The following is a 26,102-nucleotide window of genomic DNA, read 5'->3' as shown; positions in this document are numbered from 1 at the left end:
TCAGTCGGCTCAGAGCTCGGAGAATTTTTATGCCGACTATTACGAAGAAGGCGGTCCAACTGTTTACAGTTTGTAAAACACTCTGTCACATTGGTTATGATGAATATTTATACAAGAATCTGTATCAGAATCAATCATAAAAGACCGAACAAGAGTTTGAACTTGGCAAGGATGAAAAAAAAAACATGTTAATACTTTGCTTATTTTAGCAGCGATTTATATTTACAGCCACATATTGACACTCAAGACGTTACAAGTCATGACGTACTCAAGTCAGCTGGCTTCCTCATATCTTAAAACAACATTTGCTCATATCAAATGGATGACGAGGGCTTTTATTTATATTCTGCCGCTGTATTGATCGTCCCCATTTTCCTTGATGACAATTTGAGGTCTCATGGGGTTTCCTTCCAAACGACTTGAGGTGAGTTCTGAAGAGAGCCTGGAAAACACAAGTCACAGATTGCACCTCTTTTTAGGGAAATCTTTGTTGAACCCATTTGGAAACAGAATCCTTCATCCAATTTGCTTCTGATCGGTAAAAACCAATACCATAGTGATAAAATGACCCCAGAAATGAAATTGCTGTCAAAGCACAATCGCCATTACCACAAGCATGCAAATGAGCCTTTTGTCACCCGCCCAAAAAAATAGACAGTGGAAGAACGTGGGAGCATCTGCTGGAAAAACCACAAGACAATAAAAAAAAAAACATTTTTATGCTCAATCGCTCAAGTTGGAGGATTTACTAAAATGACACAAAAGATAACGGGAAGATGCACATAGTATGCTTTCTAGACACGTAATGGGGCACTGGTAGAAAAAAATCTAATAAAATGATTCAGCTCATTTGTGGCTTCTACATCAGAGAGGAGATACGTGCCGGAACAATCTCAGTCGAGACAACGGGCTCATGGAAAAGATTCATTCCTGCCTCCTCTAGAGGGCAGTATTGATTGTTAAGGTTTCAAAAGATCAGCCTCTCTAATATTAAAATGTTTGCATCAATGCGGTTGGGAATCAATACGACCCGAGTGTGTTTGTGTATTACCTGCCCTGGTGAGGAGGTTTTGCCGGGCTCTGATGAAAGCCAGGATGTCTGCATCAGTTTGCTTATCTCCAGTCCGGGGGATAGAAGATGGGGAGAGAGAAGACTTGGAAAGGGCCCTGGAACACAAAGGCAAAGCTTAATGTGGCATGTGTATTTGTTTTCCCCATTAATTAGTCTCCAACTCTTCAATATGTATCTGCACTGTGCAGCCATAAATATCTTTTATTCAATCAAAACATTCAGTAAGCTATAACTTTCAAAATGCGTACGATTATATTAAGGGCAAGATTTTAAAAGCCTTTTGCTCGATTTAGTTCTTGCCTCCCTCCCTCCATCCATCCATCCATCCATCCATCCATCCATCCATCCATCCATCCATCCATCCATCCATCCATCCATCCATCCATCCATCCATCCATCCATCCATCCATTCATCCATCCATCCATCCATCCATCCATCCATCCATCCATCCATCCATCCATCCATCCATCCATCCATCCATCCATCCATCCATCCATCCATCCATCCATCCATCCATCCATCTTCTTTACCGCTTATCCTCATTATGGTTGCGGGTTGTTCTTTTTCCAAAAGTTAGGAATATTATATGTCATGGAATTTCTATAGAAAACAAATCTTGGAGGAAATGTAATATTGCTTTAGAGGCTAAAAGAGCGCTTACCTCAAACATTTGTGGCATGTTACACTATACATTGTTTTCCCCTTGGGTGTTACTATGGTTGCTTGCGTGAATAAATGTCAGATTAAACATAGCTTTGGATGCAAAGTGGCTGTGTAGCCGTATTTTCTCCTGATTGCCACTTTAGATGTGTCTGTATAATGAAAGCATCCTTGAGGTTGCTATGACGCTTGAAATGCACCATCAAAATGGAATCAGATGATTTTGACCTTCTGACCTTTCCTTTGTTGAATCTATAGAGTGGGATTGATTGCTGCTGTGTGAATGCTTGTCTGTCTCTGTGGTTTTCTGGTGACGGATTTAAAGGGTGTAGTGTGTACCCATAAAAGGAAACATAAAACTGAAATATAATTGTAGAAATATTTTGCAAGAATTGACGAAGGAATGGTTTACTTCCACTCAGCCGCTGGTTCCTCTTGCACCGTATTGGCCCACGCTGGCTTGGGAATGAGAGTTCTAACATGGAAAGAAATTTGAAAATTGCATTCAAAAGACAAATGAGTGATGTAAATACTAGCTGAATACTCAACTAAAGAGCACTGTTAGATTTGGAAGGTACTATGACTGGATAGATTAAAACTAACATGAAATATTGAATACTAGTAACTAAATGATTTTGAAAGGAGAATTAAAAAAACGAGACCGGCGAATATGGTTGTTATTATAGACTGGAAGCATGCTAATTATTACAACAAAGCATTGTTGTCAGTATCAGCCCCCCCCCCCCCCTTTTTTTTTTGCAGCAAAAGCCAATTAGTATCCCATGTTGAAAATATGCAGAGCTTTGAAAAGATGGTTTGCGTGACTGAAAACATGCACACATGGGCAAAATTGTTCTGCTAATGACCCCCGCAGATATAACTTGAATCCGACAAGAGCAGAATAAATGAATAAAATATTAAACTTAACCAATAATAGATGCTTTTCAACTGTGGTATTTTAAAAAAAATGGTACCCTTAACTTTTGTTGTACATTTTTGTAACGGTCACTTCTCAACAGGTTGTGTCAGGTTTGAAGGGTTCTTTCTCCTCACAGTCTGTTTCTGCTCTTTCCACAGATGTTGAATCGAATTTAAATCAATGCACATTTCTTTCTAGGAGACCTTGATGGTCTTGAGATTTTATTGTGCCCTGTACATCTCGTGCCAGATGCAGCAAAGTAGTCCCAGAACATAACACAACCTTTTCCATGTTTCACAGTAGGGGCATTGTTCTTTTCTTGGTATGCTTCATTTTTGTGTGACTTGATGTGCCTTGCCAAAATGTCCCAGTTTTCTCATCTGTCAATAGGAAATTTGAAGTACCCTTAGAGGCCACGATTGATGTGCAAAAATGTGTAAAAGCTTTGTGGCTTGTCATCACGCCGCTTGGCAAATTCTGCTCTCACTTTTTACTTTACTTTCGATTTTTGTGACCACTGTGGGTTTTTTTTTTCTAGGGGTGCCAACAATTTCAAAATGTTCCATTCATCCATCCAACTTATCTCCGGGGATCATTGGGACACAAACTAAACATGATAAAGTGACAGCTCAAGGAGGGTAAAATGCATCAAATGCAATTTCAAGTAACTTTTGATAGTGTATGGCAGTAACCCAGAATAAAAACACCATATGACAGTTTATAGTATTTTCTGCACAACAAATAAAAAGTGAGCTGGGACGCCGCCTTCGTACGGGAAAAGATCATAAACATGGACTTAAGAGATGCCTGAAAGAAACTCACTCAAAGTCTGGAGTGCCAGGTGAGGATGAGGGCGAGGTTCCATGCAGGATTTTTGGGTGACCTCTGGCTTCATCCTTCGACTCCTGTAGATCATTCATGTCACATGTCACGGAGAGAATTTAAGAGCGAAAATGTCACTGGCTTTTCAATGGCACATCCAAAAACAAGGCCTTTTTGAATCTCTATTATTCACTGTGAATTCTTACAATTACAATTTTACGACTTTCAAGCCTGATATCAGAAACAGACAGCCTAATGACTAAAAAGCTTTTTTTTTTTTCTCATATTTCTTCAACATAAATCCGACAGTGAACGCATAATCAGTCTGGAATCGTTTTCTGTGAAAAATGATAAATAACCAAGGACCTTTTTCTTGTATGATGTTGAACAGTGGTTGTAAGGGTCACACTGGTGCAATAAAGGCCTCCAAAGTCAGGGACATGTGCAGATCAACTTACATGCACTTAAATGTCCTTTGAGGCCACGATTGATGTTTTCAAAAAAACACATTTAAGGCCCTCTGGAGTAGTTTTGAGATTTAACCATTATGCGTCCCTTGCCGGAGTTTACGTGGTCTTTCCAGATGGGTCGAGAAGAGCAATGAGCTCAGTCACCTGCACATTGGAAGCTTCCTCGTTCCACCACTTCTGGAAGTCCTTGTGGAGTTTGACCTTGGCCCTCTCCAACAACAGTTGCAGGTGTTCGATCTCTGTTCTCAATGCTTTCAAGTGACAAGCTGTGCTCTTGTAACTGATGGGAGGAAGATATGAGCAGTACAACATATGTTGCATTAGCTCCAGTGATGGAATTAGAAGTTAAGTTGAATGAAGCTCACATCTTTTTTTCTTGCTCAATGTGTTCCCGCAGGTTTTCCTCCACTGGATCCACCTCCACACCGACGTCTTTGTGATTTCCAATCACACCTACGACACCGCAGTGCATAAAAAGAAATGTCAGCATTGAAGATCTGATGCATCTGAAGATATGCGAAGCATTGTTTACCAACATACCGTAAGCGGCACTCTGTCTTCGACGCATTTCCAACTGCTTCTTCAATTCATCTGACAAAGTGAGATGGGAAAAAAAATGGAATGAAAATTTGGACTTTATCTTTTTTGGGGGGGGGGGAATCTACAGAATTCTAATCTACATGACACCGCTGGTCTCATTTCTAATCACATACGACAAAGTACACATTGATTGTTCTGTCATACTAATCCACAGCAGGAAAAGGTAGAGATTGCTTTTCCTACTTGCTGTTGCCGTTCCATCCAAATTATTCTCCAGACGCAGTACCAGAGACTGCTGCGGTTTTGTCCATTCGCTTGACCACAATTTGCAGGTCTGGTTTATAGATGTCGACCATGCCTGTCCAGAGACAAGCTGCGTGCGTGCGTGCGTGCGCACCTACATGATGATGATTACCAGGCTGCTTAGGATGTGCTTTTATGCAAGACTCATTTATACTGAGAGGTGAGCCGAGGGTTATGTCTGCTTTTTTGTAACGCTCTGCTTCCATATGCCCAAGCCACCGAGAAGTTGACCAAAGGTGCCATCAATTCAAGCTGCCATTAAGAAATATGGGTGTGTTTCCATGTAGAGTGTCAAAATAACAAGGAATATATCCATATATCGGCCCAGAAGAAGAAAAAATCTCATTGGAAAAAATTGTCGATGGACATGCTTACAATAGTGCTATACCACACGCGACCACAGGAACATTAGCCTTCCGATTTATGTATGGAAGCAATGAGAAGTGAATTCACCACTGAGCCAAGACTCACCGCTGCTTTGAATGAACTGTGTCAAATGTGAAAACATTCACCGCTGATAGGATCAATGCCCAAATTCCCGGACCGCGCATGAACCAAAGAGCTTCTGAAAGAGACGCGGGAAAAATATTCTTTTTTTGATCATCTGCATATCGAGAACGTGAGTGAGAAGGGCGAGCATCATCCAAAAGGCTATTTAGATAATTGCCTCACTTGTGGGACTCACACATATGGCCAAGTCATCTTTTCGTCATACTCTGTGCCAATCATTAAAAGCTTGAATTGAAAAGATTCAATTTCATACGTGAGTGACGTCTCAGAGCCACAACTGTTGAGTAAATGTTAACCGACTGAACTCAATCATGATTAGCAACACCGGGGTATAAACAATATCAACCAGAAAGGAAGCCATTTCAGCTTGAGATGAAATGAAATGGACAGTATATCAGATAGCAAGACAAGTAAATTACCCAGGCAATTATGTGTAGGAGTGAAAGCTTTTTAAGGTATTGGATGGCAGGATCTTCTGCGGTGAGTTTCGATTACAATCCCCCAAGTCTCGGACATGTAGACTGTGCATTTGTACGACTCTGTTAAGCGATCCCGCAGCCAGTTGTTGGGGGTGTGAGTTTGATCGCGGGTACCTTTAAACTATCCAGCAGCAGGATTCACCTATGGAAACCAGGTGCTGGCCAAAATCCCACATTTTTCCTTTTCTTTCTATGAGTCACATGTTACACCTTTAGTGGTACCAGCAGTTGTAAAAGTTGAGATGTGTGGAAAAACACATCCGGGACTTATCGTTCAAGACTGTTTTTCCATTGACAATAATAAGTCAGTCAACTCAAAGTCAGTCAAAAAATCAGGAAATGAAACGATGCTAAGAGATGCGAGGATAACAAAGACAACACAATTTGTGACATATTAGAAATCAAAGATTGCTTTTGTCCATTGTAGATGGATCCCCCAAAGCCCCATGCTATTTCCTCACAAGTCATGTTGTGGATGGAAAACAACAATTTCCAGTTATAAGCCACATGAATGATTTGTCAGCAGCTCGTTCAACTTGCACCATGGCGAGATGATAAATGTTATCCAGTTTCTGTGTGTGTTCATTTAAGTGCATTTAAAAAAAATCAAAAATCAATAGCCTGTTATAGGTTGTAATTTCAAGTCCTCAACACAGATATTTAAAATTGAGCATTGGGCACACAACCCGTGCTTTCATTGGACTAATGTGTAAGCAGGTGTTAATGGCTCGAGGAGCAGTGGATCGAATGGAAAGTGGATACAAAGAACATCTATGCTTTCCATATTTCTACCATTAAAGCCAAGGAGAATGAAATAGAAAATAGCATATGCTGGACATAGGAATGTAATGCATCAACATTATCCTTCACATCTGCTGCAGAAATGAAGAGTTCCCCTCCATATCCTGCTGCCATGCATACTGTTCAATATGTGCACCAACCATGGTTCAAAATAAATATATGTCTGTGCACTTTTTTGGACCATATGCTCCTTTGGTGAGTCTCCATTCCACAAGCGGACAAAGTGGCCAAGAATAATCCTGTAAACCAAGGAAATGTTTGGACAAAAGTCTGCAGAGGCTGCTGTTCCTCGCTTTGATTTTGAGCCCAATGCTGAAAGCATCCAACAGACAAAGCAGTAAAAAAAGCTTCTATCTATATTGCGCTCCTTCTGACGCTCGAGACAAATATTGCATTTATTTTCCAAGCGGAGCTTCCAAGATGGCAGGCAAGTACGCCGAGCTTAATATTACAGCACCACTTTCCAGCCAGAAGAGGCAACCACCGTCCACGAAAAACACTGCTCATCCAAAAGGAATGCAGCTCCCTCCATGTGTCTAATAATGCAGTCATATTGAACAGAAAGCCAGTGGTTTGCTGGCTATTTTTTTCAAAATCAACCTTTACACCTTCAAATGCAGAATCCAGGGTACCGTGTTTTGTGTCTTAAGGAAGCAAGCGCCAAGTGAGAATCATCACTCATAATAATATGATGCATATTTGGATGTGTGTGACAGACCTCAAACAAATGTAAAGGTAACCCAAGTAAACAACATGCGGTTTTGAACTTTGTTAAGGGGGAAAAATCTGAGAAGAAGACAAACATTTTTTCACAGCATTGTGTGTATGATGAAACTCAAAAACGGGGTTGGCAAATGTGAACCATATGAAGGCCGACACCAGTGACATGCCAATTGTATGTTTCCCATTTTAGTGGGGTGTCTGGCGGCTGGAGGTGCCGCAGTTCTTGGGAAACGCACCAATAAATAATAAAAGTGGCTTGCTCTACATGCGACTGAGGATACTGCAGCTTATAATATTTCAACTGTTAATGCACAGCAATAGGGTAAGATCCCATCTGTTTTTATTTTTGTCATTTCTTAAAAAACACTTACTGATTTTTTGTTTGGCATCATGAAGTTGCTCCCCAAGTTTTTTGGCTTCTGCTGACCTGTTTTAAATAATAAGGGCGTTAACTATTTTCTAATCATTCCATTTCACGAGGATACGCGATCTCAGCAAGTTTAGACTGCTTGAGCAACCGCTCTTCAATTTTCTATTTATTAATGATCATATTAAATCTACGAACCTACCTCTGTTTGAGCAGACTCTTGTTGTCTTCAATGACAGGATGGTCCACATGGTCTGCTGCAAAGCTCTCAAAGGCCTCCTGCTTTCCAATTGAGAGCTGCGCTCCTGCTAATGAAACACAAAACACGTCAACTACAGCTGTTAGCTTTCTATACGTCTGAAATAAATGAGTCAACTGATACGCCGTCTCAGCAGCATCTGAGTTGCTTCACTTCCACAGGTAGACCCCGACCGCTGTCTGGCTGCCAGATGTGCGGCGTTGTCGACCTCCCGCTTGTAACAACAATAAGAGGACTTGGTGTCTTCCAGTAAACAGAGAGACAAATAGTGTATATAGCAAACATTCATTTGGAACACATCAGCAGTATAGGAAAGAAAGTCCCCGTAGCACAATTTACCACATGCAAAGAAAGGACGGAACCTCCCAGCGGTAGGTGCTCATAATACGCTTTAACAAGCATTTTTATTGAAGTTGTAAACATCCGCTTACACGGGTTTATGCTTGTCATGGAAAGAGCCTTGTGAATATGAAATCTAATTAGCAAGATACTAAAAATCAGGAAGAAAAAAGAAGGTGGAAGAAAGTGAAACACTTTTCACCGCTTCTGTAGGTTAGGTTGGAGAAAGAAAAAAAAAATCTATAATCATTGTTATATAGCAACATATTTTTTCCTGGATTTGGCATCAAATATTCAGTGAGGGGCAGACTAAATGATTTCAAAAATGTCATGAAGATGCAAATGATGCAATAACATTATTGGCAGTTTGCTTTCATATGCATCATTGAGGAGAATTTCGCAACAAAGCAGACACGGAGGACAGTTACTCATGTGGGACAAGGACGGTGGGGAATTGGGTCGTTATTTTCGGAAAATCCTGATTGAAACCAGCAGGGATCTCGCAAGCCTGTGTTGCCCCGGCCAACCTCAACAGTTGGCCTTCTTAAGGGAAATGCAATTCATTCGACTTAAGGCGCAACATTCCGGGCGTATTTTCAATATGACATCTTTTATGTTGTACTAACATCATTTGCGGGCTAATGAGATCACATGGATAACTTCACTCATTCTTTTCCATGAAGTAGTGAGACTGCCACAGAGGAATGTGTTAGGATGACAGATTTTCTTCTTTTCATGATGTGATGCATTTGCCTCAGTACATGACATTTTGGCCATGCTTCGATTGAAATCTTCTGACAGGTAGACTGCCACGAAAGCCTCAACCTAATTCAAAGACGGCGTGCTGCGTGGAGAAGGTCTGCTAGACGCATCAGCATCTCATTACACACTAGCAGAGTTTATAGTAAGATGTAAGTCTTGACGTCTCAAGTCTCCTGTCAGCCCTAATAAGCCTAAAACAAGTCATCACCGCTCTGAATTATTACAGGAACACCTTGTATATTCATTAGCTCAAAAAAACAAAGTACACTGAAAGAAAACATTCGTCTGTATTTGCGAGAGACCAAAATAAATCAACCTGAAAGGAAATTCGCAAAGGAGCTTAGACTGCTACGTGCAGAGAACACGTTGGGGCTGTACTTCTGACAACATCAACATTTAGTAGTAAGTGCACATCTCTTCCAGTGTGGTCATCAAAAAGAAAAATCAACTCCCTATGGACCACGTTTTATGTGTTGTTGGCAAAGTTTGGGAGCTGACATCGAAGGATGTGCAGTGGAAAGAGAGGAGCAAATTATAGCAGCGATGGTTTCCACGCAAAGGTCGTCATTACGTTTAGGGTTTTTCAACGGAGACATCTGTTAAGATCGCTATCACAATAGAGGCTTTTGAATGCAGAAGCAGAAAAAACTTGACTCAAATATCATCATCCAATGACCTAACTGACCTAATTAGTGGCTGCACGTCTCAAAATATTTTTTTTTTGAGGCAGGTGACGAAGGTGCGTTTGTATGAGGCACGCTATGTTTCATTGTCAAGGTCCCAAGGTCCGTTTTCCCACCTACTATTTAATCACTTTTTTCACGATAGAGTTTATCGCTAAATATGAAAAGCTACGAGTACAAAAATATTATTCGAAGCCTGTACTTCAGATTTTATGGAGTGGCTTTGGCCAAAACTAACTTTATGCAAAATTTGTTCACAGGGTCACTTATTATGCTTGGAGTGCAAAAGACTCTTTTCAATGCATATTGTGCCAGAGACTGACAGGAGTGACCCGAGTCCTCTGATTTGATTATGGAGCAACTGGATCATTTACATGGACTTTAATGTCAGTCATGCGCGTCTCATGTGGACTAGGTATATTTATGCAAGTGGACCATGACTGGATGGAGACATTTTCTGATTTAGTCCAGAACATGATCATTGGAGTAGCCTACATGTAAAAGCATGCGTCGTAAACAAAATATACAAAAAAAAAAAAAAAAAGCCTTATATCAAATGACTGTCTTTTAATGTTATTACAGTATTTGCTTTAAATGAAAGATTTGGCATGGACATTATGTGGCCCAGATAGAGCCGAGCTCTGTGTATGATTTAGTAGTTGAAGAGCAGCACATGCTTCACTTTTATGTTCAGTGCAATGAAGACAAAAAAAAAAAGACAAAGACAAGTCAGACCAGGTAAACTTGTGCTCCATAGTAGCATTCAAAAAGACTACTGCAAATTGGTACATTGTTCATCATCTTCCATTTATCCGACTGATTGATTGATTTGCACCCCTTCATCTGTTCTTGACTGGATTCAAATGTGTGTTTATTTTTCTAATAGGCTCCTCTTTCAGAGACACTGTTAACAATTAGCCCTCCACTGGCCTTTTTTACCACACTGGGCACAGATATACAAAAATGAGAGGAAGTGTGGTTAAAGCAGACAGCAGCACAGCCTCAATTTGATGAGCTGCTGGCTCAAAATGCACTGCCCGGTGGCTATGACTGAACTAGTTATGAGGCCTCTGGTTCATCATCATCTACTTAGACAAAACCAGGCAGGAAAATTCAAATAAATGCAGCTGCCCCAGCTAAGTAGCGTGTCTCAATGCTTAAATGGCCTGACTCTCACTAACATCTGCATTCCGCTTGTATTCAACCTAAGGTTAAAAGTACGCTGACTGGGCCACAAGAAACTGGGAATGACTTGTTCTGCAGTCTTCATCACGTCAGCATGCTAGCTGTATGGTTTTTTTTTTTCTTCCTATTTGGATTAGGATCTAAAGCTCCAGAAAGGATGTGGCAGTGCGATGACGTTTTACTTTCAGAACACAAATACACATCTGGGAACAATCTGACAGATAATGGGGATGACTGCGGAGCAAAATTCGATTCAAAATATTTACGTAGAGAAAAATTGAACATATTTATCTTGTACATGAGATGCGAGATTAATTTGTTCCGTGACCATGCATTCAACTAAAAAATATTCCTGTTTCAAATCATCTTTGGATAATAAAATGAATGGAAATGCCAATCATCTGTTCCATCTTCCCCTCCAAAGATTTGGAAGGATGGATGGATGGATGGATGGATAGACTAAAAGAGGTTGTCAGAGATTTTTGATGCTTGTAAGAAAATCTAAACGGGCACGCTAAAGATCATCTTGGGCTCCCACATTCCATAGGAAGGAAATCACCTGGCTTCTGTGTCTGCATCTAATCCATCCCAAATTCTCTGTCTCATCCAGCAAGAAAAACTAGATGTCAGCTGTACAGGAGACAACATCTGCAAAACATTTACCCAATTCCCAAACTCCATGTGTCTGATTCTCACTACTAAACAGCAGCGAGAAGTCACAATGAAGTGAGGTGATGATGTTTTCATGATGTTTGATTGCTTTTGCCAGGATGAGGACAACCGTTTAAGCATATTTACTCCACATTAAAACTTCCTACCTGGACCTGACTGACCCACAACTATTTTGATTGATTGAAAACACCCATTCAACGTTTGAACAATCCCGCTAACTGATGACATGACAAAAGATGAAAAGAAAGGACAAACGTGGAAAATGTTCAAGACTGTCCTTCGTCCTGTTCGTGTCTTCAAATAGTGGAAAAAGGAAGTAACTTTAAGTACCTCTTGTCATGTACTGTACAGGCCCGGTTGAGGCGGGCTCATCGTTCCCCGGCTTGGCATCACTCTCGGCCGTGTTCTGTACATCGGACATCCTTGCGAGCTGCATTGTGGCATCATTGGCCCTTTTTTTTTCCTTCTTCAAAATCTTGACCAGGATACCTATAGGCACTGAATTAAGGAACAAACATGTCTTTTGTTTGTGAAGACCGAGAGACGAAATATTTACAGTTCACGTGAATCGAACTTTAGATGAGAAAATATGTTGTACCTGAAGGCCAGCAGATACGCTTGAAAGCAAGACTGATGAATATGAGTTACTTATAGAGAGAAATTTCCATGAGGTGAGCCAAAAATGACAACAAAGTAAAGCACATTAGCTTCCTCACGGCATGCACAATAGTAGGCTTTTAATAATGGCAGATTGCTGACATGTGCTCCCTACAGACTCGGGGAGATGTCATGGTCTGGGAAGAATCAGCGAAGAGAAGGGGAGCCAGAGAGGCTGCGGGGACTTTGCCAAGATTCCACAAAATCTTCTCGACTGATGAGATTGTATGTGTTTGTCTACTGGAGTCCAAGTGTCAAAATGCTTGTGAGGCCGGCCGGATGACCGGCCGGCTGGCCGGATGACCGGCTGACCGGCCGGCTGCACTTGCGTGAGTACGACATAGACATTGGCCGGCTCCCCGAGAAGTCTGGAACAGGAGAACTGCCACACGCTTTATTTGCCACGAGTTTGGCTCCCCTATACAGGTACTGCGGCTTCTCGGCTTTGAAAGACTCGAATCCCTTCTTACCCCGTAGTACTCACTTTTGATGACTGAAGCACATTCCGAAATAACACATTTGTATGTTCCTCATGCACGCTCATGTTCATGACATAAGCAGATGTCTAGCTGTGGACAGACAACACCACAAAACTCTGATGGTCAGCAGAACATTTGGGATGTTCAATAACACCGCAACCTTTATATTGCAGCGAGCCAATAAAAGAGATTAGTTGGAACAACAGCCTGATGCATCCATTACAGTCTTTCATTAAACGGACTATGCATTCATTTTGAAGTTGCCAACTTTTGAACACACTACAAATTTGCAAATGTATTCTGATTGGTGTCCCTTTTTTCCATCACGGAGATGTCTGGCATCTGATCTCTTCATTTATGCTAAGCACGACCATAAGCTTGAAGCACAGGGTAAAAATATTTCTTTGTGGGGCTCCACATTGGATCCCTCCAAAGCCATTCAGTACAAATATTGTGGTCACACACGCAGCAGCTTCCGCTGTTCATTCAATCTCTCTGCTCCATCTTTCTTGTCATTTGTCATGCAGACGTCACAGGAAACATAGAGCATGCCGTTGCTCCAATATTGCTGGACCACATCATAACTTTCAAAGCTCTTTTTATCCTTGTCGATGAATATTTTAAAATTGAGTGTTTAAAAGAAGGACAGTTCAAATATTCTAAAAGGATACTGATTTCATGATCACGCTGCTGCAGCAATTCCTTTAGTTTGTTAACGTCCTCTGTATGCTGGTGCTCATGAATATCTTTTTCCTCTGCTGCTGCTGCTGCTGTCTCCTGTATATCATGGTTACTGCACTTTCCACTTCTAATGCCAAGAATCATTGTCTGACCCCACCAATAACAAAAAGAAAACACATTTATGAGACCTTATGCAAAGGAGGAGAAAAGTTAGGACAAGGGTTCAGTAATTCAGCTGTGTCTTTATGAGGACGATGACTGACAGTTCACAGGTGTCAAACTCAAGGCGCAGGGTCCAGATCTGGCCCATCACATCATTTTATGCGGCCCGCAAAGACAATTTACGTGTGTCAACTTAACGTTTCTTGTTAAAATACCAAAACTGTAAATGTTCTTCCCTTTTCATGACAGTGAGATATTGCAATGATTTTTTTTTTGGACTGTTGGGATAGGAAAAGCTAAGGTGCAATTCAAAAGTGCCATTTGTAGCGTATCGTTGATATAGATATGTAGGAGTGGTAACTCTTAGAAAACATAGAAAGGTCATTTCCCATATTTTTGGGTCGGAATTCTTACACATCTGGATAAAAATGGGCATTGTTCCATATTGTTTATCTATTACCTTCAGCAGATAAAAGCAGTGATGGATTTTTCTCATGTCTGGTCCCAAAGTCATTGTCACGCCCGGATCGGGATCATCTACAAAGGCCTTGACTGACTCTTCCAACCTAAATCACACAGACAAGAAATTTGAAACCATTGCACTTTCAAGTTACAATCAATCACACCAGCTCAAAAGTGCAAATCTATATTTAAAAAGTGTTTCTAGTCTTTAAAGTTGGGTCTGTTCAAAGACTACTATTTATTTAAACCCGCGCTCCAACTACACAGGGCCAGTCAGTTGATAAACTATCTCTGGATGATAATCCAAACATTGGTTTCTCAAGTTTCCCAAGCAGCACCCGGAAAGAATAAGAGGCGACTTTCCAAACTATCCGAACAAGTCCTTAGTTTTCACGCAAACATGCAGAAATGTGCAGAAGTATTGCAGGCCATAAATAAAACAAAAAAAAATCATAAAACATACATAAACATATCATTAGTGCTGAGTGGTTATTCTCATTTTTTGATATGGACTAGAATTAAAGTGACTCCATGGACATTTCAGATTTACAAATAAGCAACAACACACACTTGTTCATCTCCTCGACACTTAGCTGGTCATCTCTCTCTTCTCCCGTCAGCATGCTCAGCTCCTCCTTCAGACACTGAACTTCCTGTTTCAGGCGCGCAATCAACTGGAATTTTCACAAAAACAAGAAGTGAACACGCGTGTATGCAACATGTCAAACGAGGCAGACGTGATGCACGTTTTGATAGATGACACAAAACTCCAGTTCACACAGAAAATCCAGGTCATGTCACCGTTGCCAAGTGATGAGACAATCTTGCGGTTTAGAACGCTAATGCATTTTTAGGAACATTTAAGTGATTCCAGACAACTGGATACGGCGACAAGAAAATGAAAGAGGCCAAACATACTGTAAGTCAACCTTCTGTTGCACATTAGCTCCCAAGGTATGAATTGCCAAATTCTTCTTTTTCTTTGCTTTGCTCCCATAATAGGTGAATGTTTAGTTTATAAAGCAACTCTTTAAATGCATCAAAGAATATTCATGTGTAATCCACCTCTATTTTTTTTTTTTTTTTTTTTTTTAAACATAAATATCATAGCTGACATTGCGGTCCGAAGCTGCAGCGCCTCCCTTTATTTGGACCTTGCGGTCTGATGTAAGACTCCCAGCTGCATCCTCAACAAGTGACCACCAGTGGTCGGACAGCACAATCAGCATAGTCTATTTCAGCGGGCAGAGCCCACACTGGTACCACAACGCCATGGTGGAATTTCAAATCCTCGGAAAAAAAACCTAAGAATGCGTGACTGATGATGTCAGCATAGCCAGGTTAGAGCAGCGTTGCTAGATGCAGAATTTATGAAGCGGACATTAATGATGCTCTTATTTTGAGGAAACGACATGTCAAAAACTTACGTCAATAAATTTAACAAGCGGCAAAAATAGTCATGACTTAAATAGACACAAATCGTTTTTGCAAACAATTATGCGCGCACACACACACACATAGTAAAAGTGTAAGCACTCCTGCCTAACTACAGGTTCCATCTTAAGTTCAACTATTACATAGTTTGCCACACACAAACATGCTGCAATTAGGGGGCCCGGCTTTATGAAGGAAACACAGGCATGTTTTCCCACAACATCCAAACACGAGCTTTTGACAACAAAATGATAGGATATGGACATTTTGGACCAATGCAGGGGGGCACAATACAATAAAAATACAAAGAAAAAAAGTGACACAATAGAGACGTTTATACTTTTCTCCCCAACACCGTGTAGCATTTAAAGCCATGCGCTAATCATAGATGCATTTTCTCATCGATGATATGGTGTTGAAAATTGCAGGAGGGGGCTTTAGGTGAGTCATTACGTCTTAAAAAGAACGATTCTGAGCCTTTCAGCAGTTTTATCACGACACGGTTGAACTCAAGATAGTCTAAGTATGGCTTTGCGTCTTTGGAGGCCATAATTTCAACATTGAGGTCACGGCTTTAGGAAGAAACTAGACGGAATTGACGTTTTTAAATTTAGGGTTGGGACAACCCTTAGCGCTCTTGAGGAAACCATACTTGTCTGGAATATTTTTTACCATGTGAGACTAAAACACAATTGAAGAAAAAAAAAATGGCATTGATTCATCACTTCCATTGAGGATCTTTGTCAGGGTTTGAGATTAATTTCCTTTCTCTATCAGATATCTCTATTTATGAGAATTTGTGTCTAGGAACAATTTCAACTGAATACTTCTCAGCCGGATGCTTTCTCAAGATATGAAGTACTGGGCTAAATAATGTCACGAGGGCACGTGAACCAGACAAGGAGAGAATACAAATGGAACCTGCGAATCGTTGAAATATGGCAAGAGGAGCAGGCGTTGATGTGATGAAGGGCAAAAAAAAATGGCAACTCACTGACATTGGAAAAAAGTGGTTTTGGATTGCTAAAGAGGACATTTAAACACATGGTAGGTTACGCTTAGTTCCATTTTGAAGCTAAAAGAGTAACAGCGACTCATTTGCTGATCAAATTAGGGCTTGGAAGCCCAGTGAAGCCCAGGCCTGGCTGTAATGGCAGATGTGGTGTAATGGTGTCTGAGTTATAGTATTTATGACTAGTGAGGTATTGAAGAGTATGCAGCTGTCTCACCAAGGCAGGATCAAGTTCTTCATTCAACATTGCCTCATTCTTGATGATAGCCACGCGCTGGGCAAAGCGACACGTCGAGATCGACTCCTGCGGTTTTGGTAAGATAAAGATTAACCAACGTAAAATAGGAGATTTTGTTCAAAAACGTGACTTTGGTAAGACGGCGTCACTTTGGTGTCTTACATATAGGTTCCTTTGGTCAACTGCCAGAGTAGCAATCATAGTGGTCTTGCAGTTGCCTCCGAGGCTATCCCTCAGCACCGAGGTCAGCATGGAGTTCCTGTATGGAATATGGCAGCGATTCTTCTCTGACAGGGAAATGATCACCTGAAGAACAGCAAAGACGCAGATTCTGAAACTAAATGAAGGAAGGTAGCAGCTCATAAATTGGTTGATTGGCTTTATTTGCAAACTACCTGTTCTAAGTAATGGAGGGAGAGGTTGATGTATTTGGCCTCAGTGAGCAACTGGCCATTTAGGCCGGTCTTGCTGACGCGATCCGACCCGGCCAGGTCTACCAGGTGGAGCTTGGAGCGCCGGAGAGTGGCAGAGCCTGGCTCGCGCCGACACAAGTGCACGGTAAAAATACAGTGGGAACGTGTAGAGGCCTGGTTCATGGGGGTCTAAAGATTGGAAAAGAAACCACATCATGTTATGAATCAACAACACTATTAGGCCTGGAAACAAACAAAAAAAAAGATGTAACATTTACTTCCCATCTGTGTTTCATTCAAACAACGAATGGGTTTCTTTTCATCCTTATTTTTCTTGCTTCCACTGATTAAAACGTACGTACGTTGCAACATGTGGAAACAATGAGCGGTAAACAGATGCTTTGCAAAAGCTGAGGTGGATTTTCACATGCTCACCAGTCTAGCAGAAGTTACAGTGGGTTGTGACACGGAAGAGATTAAAAATAGAACGTGATTCATTCTGCGCAAACAGGCCGTATCAACAAAAACAAGATGTGAAACACTTGCACGGTGCTTAACGAAAAAAAGATGGAGCCAGCCAGCAGTTACACGCTCTCTGATATGTGCTTCATTTAAAATATAATTCTGTTCTATGAAATCCATTCATTATGAAATAGTCCTCTGACTCCGGACTCTCTTTATGCATGCATGCCACAGTTTGTCTAATTGGGTCCGATGACTTACTGGCCATACCTGCAAAGGTTACAATGCTCATGTTGAGCACAAATTGTGTTAGGACAATCTATTGTTGCAACAAGGTAAAACTGGGATCAACTTCATTGCACTCCACTCCTCATAAAGGTGACGTAAGGACAGGAAGTTCAAAAGACAGACGTCGTGTGTGTGACATTGAGGGGAAAAAAACAGATGAGGGGAAAGATTTTCTGATTAGGTCAAAAGAAAGGTGAGAAGTAGTGAAGCGGAATTTTATTTCCAATAAAACAGTAGTGGGGATTGTCAGAAATGAATGAGCTCATACTTTGCTGAGTGTGTGTCCATATGGCAAGAATTGAAAGAAGATCTTTTGTTGGAAGTGCCTTGTATAGGGAGCAAAAGACTCCCGGGATACATTTGGCAGCAACAAATCCACAATGTGGATGCTGTTTGTTCGCTTCAGGTCAACAGTGAAAGCTTCTTGTCAATAGGTCCTAGTGAGGGTGAGTTCACAAAAGGTTCCCTCGGCTGGCTGCCGGGGGCTCGCCAACAACAAACACCAAGCTGCTTGATCAACACACTTCACGTCAAAACAGAGTTTTAGTTTTCAGTGCCGATATCCCAGCGCAACGTCCTCGGGGTGAATGGGAGTCAAATGTTTTGCTCCACTTTCTGCAATTTGTGAACAGATTGCGTTATTGTGCTCAACAATGGTCATCTTACTACAAATTGCTCTTGTTTTTGTTCTCAATGTGAAGATGTTGATTCAGCTGCTGTTCAGTGGAGGGGCTGATCCATTCAAGAGGCTTGCAGGGCCACGGCCCACCCCAAGGTCTAAAAAAATCATCTTAAACAGATAGCCTTGACAGAGCAGCAGAAACAATACATAACTGCTTGACCGAGTGATTTTATGGTGTTTAGGTCAAAGAAAATTAAAAGGTGGCCCTTGCATCTTTCGATTTTTCTATGAGGAAAAAAAAAAAAAAAAAAAGATATCGACACGACGTCCCGGATCGGCCACACCTCCTCTTACTTCTGCAATCATTCGATTGGTGTCGCCCAAGAACAACAGATTGAGAGCTTCCTCTTCATTTGCAGACTGCTGCAAGGAAAGGTTCCTGAGATGGATGTTCTGCTCAGTGTCTTCCATGATCATGACTTTTCTGGGAATAGAACAATTATTGTGTTGTAAGAAAACACATGATTGAAATAAAACACATAGCATGAGAGACAAGTGCAAACTAGCCAAGACCAGACGGTGCCCGTGAATAACCGTTGTTGAATGTACAGTGAATTATTTGGTCTGTCTGGTGATAGCGGAACGCTGCAGAGAAGGACAAGAAGAGTCCACGAGACACAGGAAGAGGACGAGAAAGGCGGATCAACAGTGCCACAGCTTCTCCTTGAATCAGCAAGTGCAGCCACAGCATGGTTAAGGTCGGGCACTGTCTATTTCCGGAAGACTATGATTTGTGGCTATCGAAACCTTCGGCAGAATCATCTGCAAAATAGAGGAATTGCCTCAAAAGGAAATGCTACCAGGACAAACACCAAAGTCAAATCAAAACATTTAGATAAAAAAGAGAAGAACAGAAGAAAAACATGGCTCAAAAAATGATTCATGATAATTCCCTGGCCTAGACTACGGCCAGTGCCAATAACAAGTTCTGAAGAAAACCAACCAGAAGATTTCTTCCCATTCTCCCCTTCAGTGCAAAATCTATCACCAATCTGACCGCCTGTTGGCAGTCCGGATTGGCCTGGCAAACCCCGCAGTCTCCGTATTTACCACACTAAAGCGATTCCAGCCAGCCAAATAGCGCTGGAGGAATAAGGCCCAGTTACACCAACATGTTTCAAACCATGATTTGTCTTTTCACTGTTAAAAAAGACCTGCTATCCTAACCACTAGTTTTGCTGTGTGATTGTCAGACCGGACAGTTGAATCCAGTTAAGCCTGTGTGTGGGAGTAGCTAAAATAAAATAACAACTAAAAAAAAAAAACATCCATTAAATAATTCAACTGAAAACAGTCTTCTGGAAGTTAAGATTAATATACTGAGCATTAAAAATAAAAGACAGAGCAAAATTGCTCTGATCAAGTCCCTTGTTTGATTTATAGTTCTAATTTTCAGATTGTGTCACACCAAGTGATCTAAAACTTACATTGGCACAAGTTTTTCCACATAAGCTAACTTTATGTCTGTAATCAAAAAAAGATGTGAAAAGCGTACTGACGGTAGGTCCTCCAGTCGAGATGCTTCGTGTCTGGAATCCAGGAGGTCATAACCCATTTCATTGTAAATCTCCAGGTACGATACGTGCGTACTATACATGGTACTGCCGTCCTGCGGGGGTGGAAAGCAGATATTTAAAGCTGATTCAAGTGTCATGGACATTTAGAGTGTGGTCTGGTGCCGTTCATATATATGAAATCATTTTCAAGAGCGCTGAAAAAAGAAATATAGGTACCAACCTGACCTTTGACCTCAGCTACATCTTTTAAAATGAATCATGCTCTCCCTTTCACACACAAAATATTCCCTGAGTCTCGAGAAGACCATTTAAAAATGCCAGGGTCTTGTAACTGATCTACACTGAGCTCTGCCCGAAAATAAGACAACTTTTGTCCAACTTTGTTGAGATTTGAACATCAAAGTTTTCCTACCTGAGTGAAACACTCATACAGGTATGAAAGCGTGCGGGGAATAATGCCGCGATCACTGTAGCGCTCTGCTCCTCCTGTGATGGTGAAGGTCTTCCCACTGCCCGTTTGACCGTAGGCAAAGATGGTGCCGTTGTAGCCGGACAATACACTGCAGCGAGAAAACAGGAAGAAAGGAATGGCTCATGACTTTTTCAATTGGCAAAACAAACGAGGTATTCAACGCTGAAGGCTAAACTACTGTACCTGTAGAACAAAATCAAAAGAAATGAAATGTGACAATATAAATCCCTGAGAAAAGATGGATGTACTTGAGTGGAGAGACGTTACGGCGACGCGAAAGGAAAAATCTCTTCAAGTGTGAGTGAAAGAAAAGCCACCCAACTGGTACATTATGGTTCGGTTCTGAATCGGGCCAATGGAAACCGATAGTATTTCGGTGCAATTGAGGGAAATGAAAAATTGAAAGCAGCATGTGAGTGGCATCCACATTACAAATGTGGAGATATAACACTGGAGCTTTTACCACTGCCGATTCCTCGGCTTTCCGAGACATTGGCGACACTCTAGAGAGAAAATGCTGAACTCATGTAGCTGCCAAAGCTACACTGGCTCTTCCTCTCATAAAACTATTAACGATGGTTGCTTTTTGGAACTAGTGTCGGGATTGAAATGACCACTTTGGGTAATACCACACACCCCTCCTTAAAGACAACCCGAGGCTCATGGATTGAGTCACGGTAAGGGTGGAAAAATGTAACTACTATTGATTTTTTGCAAAAAGTTGATGACTTGAAAATGATGCTGAGGGCCATTTGCAAAGAATAGAAAAACACTCCTGCGCCGTCATACTGGTCGGTGGAGACTTCAAACTGTCACACCGATGAAGGGACGTTAAGGTTAAATTAAGCTTGTGAAGGAGGAGGAAACACCTTTTTATATGACAACACAGGAAATTCCACGTAAACTCCCTCTCCTGGCTCTTTTCCCAAGTGGAGAGCAAGTTGCAAATTTGGCAAGCATTGACTAACCGCTGGACCAAAGTGAAGTTTGGGCGGAAAGGTTGTTAGGGAGCGAAACATTGAACTGCTGCTACTCCAAGCAATTTAGCGGGATTTCCTTTAATATTAGCAGAGGCAATAATAAACTCTGGAAAGCAAAGCCTACCCACAGTTACCATCTGGCATCTGACCTCCGCGCCACCTAGAATGGGATAGTCTTTAACTTGAACCACTTTTCGACTTCACAATAATCCCTAAAAGGCTGAAGATTTGCTTTGGGGAATTGTGAGGGCTGGAGAGCAATGAAAAAAAACTTTCTTTGTGGACAATTTTTGGGTTGTTGCAGAAAGTACACATATTATACCATTAAAAATACACAACAAATGAGGTTTTTTTTTTTTACACATTTCAAAATTCACATTGTAAAGAGTTGAGCTTGAGAGTGTCCCTCTGCGCTGTTGGCTTGTAAAGGTTCTGACACTCACAAACTTTCCATCCTGCCTGCCAACTGAGTCCACTTAGCGGTTTAAGTATGTCAAGTACACCAAAAATCAGGCACCCTTCATTTGCATCTTAAAACACTTGCATTGGGCTGATTTCCTGTTAGCAGTCAAGTTAACGTGACTGGACTTCATCTTGGATGGCCGCAAGATGTTGAATTTGTGAATGAAATAATATTCAAAATCTAAAATAAAAATGGCGGAAGGTTCATCACTTTACCTGTCTGCAACTGGTTTTGCGATGTGTTCAAAAATCTCTTCTTGTTTGGTTGCTTGATCAAAGACTTTTTGGAACCTGGACAACAGAAGAAACAATGACACATTCTTTTTAATTACTGCATAAATACCAACAACACCCACAAACATGTGCATCCAGTTCCGTATTTTATTTTCCCAAATGGATTAAGAAGTCATTACGTTTTCTAAAGAAGTCTCAAATCTTGCTTCAAGCCACAAAATGAGATGAGCGGGATGCGAATGGAATCCGCCCAGGAGCGTTGTTAAATGTGGAAATCGTATTTATACAAGGGCATAAGGGAACCTCCGCAAGCTATTATAGGAGTTTGCGGTTTGCAAAGACTGGCCGTGTCCACTACTGTCTGAGTCCCTAACTGTGAATTTAGGGCTTGGAAGCGTGGCGTGAGCCCTGCCCAGACCAGACCAGACCAGACCAGAGGGTATATAAGGCTGCAGCGTTCACCACCAGATGTTCTGCTTCAGCAATGACAGAGCTGCTAAACGGATTATTTTCTATATGCAACCTGGGAAACAACAATTTTAACTTTTCAACTCTTTATTTTGGCACTGTCTTGCTGTCTGCTATTTACTCAGCACACCAAGGCTCCAGCACAGCCATGATTGATGTTTTATTGTCTTGAAATTAGACATTTCTAGAGTGAGATCCAAAAGTATTGGGACAAGATATACAACAACATAGGAGGGAAAAAAAACACCACAGTGCAGATAATGACGCTGACATACTTTTTTGAAGGCACAGAAAATGCTGACACTAAAAAGCTGAGTTCATAATGTCAGCCAGAAATATATTTCTAAAAGGCACGCACCTGAAGCTGAAGCACTCTCTCTTGTTGTTAACAAAGCCATCAGCCATGTCCTTGGGCACCACTAATTCCAGAGCGCCACTTGTCGGCTGCTCATTGTTGACAGAGTACACCTGAGACAAAGGCTGAGTTCATCAACTTCCAAGAAAACACAGCTTTTTTTTATAACAATAAATCATTCAGCCCCAAACATGCATGCTTGGTTAATTGAATAATCAAAATTGAGCGGGATTGTTATGTGCCCTGCAATCGGCAAACAAACAAACCAGGATGAACCCTGGGGCTTTGCACGTCAATTGACACAGGCCCCAGCTAGCCGCAACCCTAATAAAGACAAATTCTATTGAGAATTGAGATCATAAATTGTCAATATGGTGAAAGTGCCATGAAGTCCACCCTAAAACGCAACAATCTGTTGACTGCACTGCAAATTTAGCTTCTTGTGGTGAGGTCATTGTCTGCCCCAAAAAAGGAAAGTTGAAATTTAAGACACCCGATGTGGAAAGCTATCGGAATGAAACAACTTTCATTGTTGTGTAGTGAGCGCAGTGTAGAAACTCGCTTACTCAGGCCAAAATCATTCCTGGAAGGATACAAGAAAAACTGTTGAACATTAAACCAACACACTGGATTCAGGCAGTAGATGGCATTTCAAGTGAGGTCAGCTGGGTCAAGTTGAACAATCCCACTCTTTGGTTTTCATCTTCAACATATGTGCTGGCATATGTTTTTTTTTTTTTTTTTTTTTTTACACACTAATGGAATTATAAACCCATGTGGGTTTAAGCAGGGAAAAGGATACAACGTTAATGATTAGATTGTTTTCACTGACATGCTTGTTTTGTTCTTTCTTTCTCATAGACGTGTGCAGAATGTCAAAAAGCCGCAATGATGCGGCGGTGGTCATTTCATTGTGCTCAATATTGTCCGTGCAAGCTAAATGGCCACAGAAACCATCTGTGTCATTGGATTATTCCAGCCGTCACTTGCAGTGCTCAGACAGAAGTGCACTTTTCTTTCTCTGGATGGTGACTTTGTCAATCCAATAGAAGCTGAAATGATCTAATAAGAGCTAAATGCAAATGAGCAATTACTGCAAATGTTTGCGTGAGCAGGTTGTGCAAACTGCTTGCATGTTCCGCTTGTTTGTTTGCATTGCCTTGTTTTTACTATAAATCTTGCACAACGGCTTGCAAAAGGAGAAAAAAAGATCAACTTCTGCACATAAGATCGCTGCACACTTATTGAGATACACCTTTTTTTTTTTTTACACACGCTACAAACATAGTGAAGTTTTAAATTCATACTTGCGTTTGCACGCACATTAAAAGCAGGTTTCAATATGCAAAAGTTATGATACGTGTCAACTTACCGCCGTATTTTTCTTGGTGGGTTTTATGCGAGCATATATCTGAATGGTCTGTTTTAGCATTTTCTTTCTAATTGTTTACTTTCCGCTTTTGTATGCTGGCTGCTGCAGAGCTTGCGAGCCACACTTGGCAGGATGCTCTTGTGTGTTTTACTTGGTTGCATAGTGACCAAAAGTCGCGAGGAGTTTTGCCAGAGATCGTAATTGTGAAGATGATCTCTCGGAGGGAAAAGTGGAGGCAAAGCCTGGCCGTCAATCACACCATAATTTAGAGGTCGTTTGTGTGTGCGTGCCTCCAGTGAATCATTCAGGTTATCATCCATCAAAGTTATCTTTTGCTATGGTAGTAAATATTTGAATAATATTGCCAAAAAACATTACAGTTGAACAGTTATAATAATAATAATAATCATCATCATCATCATCATCATCATCATCATCATCATCATCATCATCATCATCATAATATGTATACGTATTTATAGAATAAAGGAGCATATGTTGCATTTTGTTGGCTGGTAGTGATGGCTTTACCCGTTTCCAATTTCAGCGTGTGATGCTGTTTCTTCTATTTCACCTGAGCCCTGGATGTCTGCCAAAATATAACCAAGCGGGAGGCCTTCTTCTCAGTTCACCAGGCAGTGAATCAGGAAGCATGTGTGGTTTCTCGTTGGCGCCACCACAGTCTTTGCTTTTCTGACAATATTGCATGTTTTTGTGGCAATGCATTGTTTTTCATTACTCATGACGACACATTTAGACGCATGGCAAAGGTTTGTGGAGCTCTTCGTCATGCAAACCGCCCTCAAATTTATAATACAATCATAAATCACGGGAAAAAAAGGCCATTTGGTCAACATACAGATGATATTAAAGCAGCCTAAATAGTGCCCACAAAGGGATAAATATTGCTGAGAGGACTTCTGTGGATAACCCATTGGAAAGAATGTGTTTGACAATAGGGCTACGCGCAGCCCTGCATTCCTTCGTGCTCGACTTTTGTTTTTGGGGATATTTTGTATTATGCAAAAGACAATGGCTCTATGACGAGACAGTGCAGTCTTTCAGTTGACTATTGCTGACATGTTGGTGCTCACGTGCAGAAGAGCTGCCGGCCGGCTGGACACGAGACGTGCTCCCGGAATCCTGAGCTAGAGAAGTGACTGGAAAGAGGCAATTTGTTTTAGTACCACTACAAACCGTATAGAAGAGCAGTGTTGACGCTTGTTATTCAGAACTTCTACAATGTGATTTCAAACTGTTCGTTATATTGTGACAAACATGAAAACTCAACCAGCAAGTCTGGAAAAAAAAAAAAAAAAAGTCTCTGCCAGCGCTCCCACAACTGCGTACGTCGTTTTTGAAGTTCAGGCGGCGCCTTGGAGCCAAAGGCAGAATTGTAAATTAGCACGGTTTAAAAAAATAAATAAATCAAAGAGATTATGTAAAAAATGTTTTGGAGTTCCATTTGAACTGGCACCACAGGTTGAATATTTCTTGTACTATGTGGTGCTGTATTATAAAGTTCAAGGGAACCTTTAACACAGTACGCACAGGATTGCTCCAAAAGCAGTCCTGCTGGTTTTTATGCCATAACGTGTCATTAAATGTTCAATCAAAGCAATCTTTGTGTTGTCGGCCAAAATGCCGCTTTCTTAAAAAAGTGACAGTGACTTGAAGAGTGGGAGTGACCACATCCACTTTCTTT

The 26,102-nt window shown here is 41.2% G+C and overlaps 1 protein-coding gene across 10 annotated transcripts; it reads right to left on the bottom strand.

Annotated features, from left to right (window-relative positions):
* Nucleotides 1-185: 185 nt before the first annotated feature.
* kif6 (kinesin family member 6) lies at nucleotides 186-24,572 on the bottom strand. Of its 10 annotated transcripts, none has more exons than XM_085931916.1 (23): nucleotides 23,828-23,879; nucleotides 23,621-23,651; nucleotides 23,029-23,138; nucleotides 22,185-22,259; nucleotides 20,467-20,614; nucleotides 20,033-20,146; nucleotides 18,832-18,961; nucleotides 17,088-17,294; nucleotides 16,855-16,998; nucleotides 16,672-16,758; nucleotides 14,579-14,682; nucleotides 14,007-14,112; nucleotides 13,375-13,531; nucleotides 11,898-12,056; nucleotides 7,870-7,975; nucleotides 7,672-7,727; nucleotides 4,485-4,535; nucleotides 4,310-4,397; nucleotides 4,089-4,224; nucleotides 3,475-3,557; nucleotides 2,146-2,208; nucleotides 1,052-1,167; nucleotides 186-442 (listed from the first exon to the last, which is right to left on the bottom strand). In XM_085931916.1, exons 3-23 carry the CDS (start codon nucleotides 23,066-23,068, stop codon nucleotides 396-398), a joined length of 2,217 nt encoding a protein of 738 aa, XP_085788042.1. In that variant the 5' UTR covers nucleotides 23,069-23,138; nucleotides 23,621-23,651; nucleotides 23,828-23,879; the 3' UTR covers nucleotides 186-395. The 10 variants fall into 10 exon arrangements, with proteins under 10 accessions (XP_085788042.1, XP_085788043.1, XP_085788041.1 ...); XM_085931911.1 differs by having other exon boundaries at nucleotides 189-442; nucleotides 20,037-20,146; nucleotides 23,828-23,877; XM_085931917.1 differs by lacking the exon at nucleotides 23,621-23,651 and having other exon boundaries at nucleotides 23,858-24,056.
* Nucleotides 24,573-26,102: the final 1,530 nt, after the last annotated feature.

This window comes from Syngnathus leptorhynchus, chromosome 15, assembly GCF_054491065.1.
Source record: "Syngnathus leptorhynchus isolate UIUO chromosome 15, UIUO_Slep, whole genome shotgun sequence".
Lineage (NCBI taxonomy): Eukaryota > Metazoa > Chordata > Actinopteri > Syngnathiformes > Syngnathidae > Syngnathus > Syngnathus leptorhynchus.
This window is presented reverse-complemented; position numbering and strand designations above follow the sequence as displayed.

Excerpts from the sequence above, each read along its gene's own strand:
- kif6 (XM_085931907.1), bottom strand. The coding sequence starts at position 23,932 with ATGACCACCGCCGCATCATTGCGGCTTTTTGACATTCTGCACACGTCT. Across the intron at positions 18,962-20,036 it reads TCTCGACTGGAGGACCTACC|AAAAGTCATGATCATGGAAG; the intron begins GTCAGTACGCTT and ends TTCTATTCCCAG. Across the intron at positions 16,999-17,087 it reads CCCTCCATTACTTAGAACAG|GTGATCATTTCCCTGTCAGA; the intron begins GTAGTTTGCAAA and ends GCTGTTCTTCAG.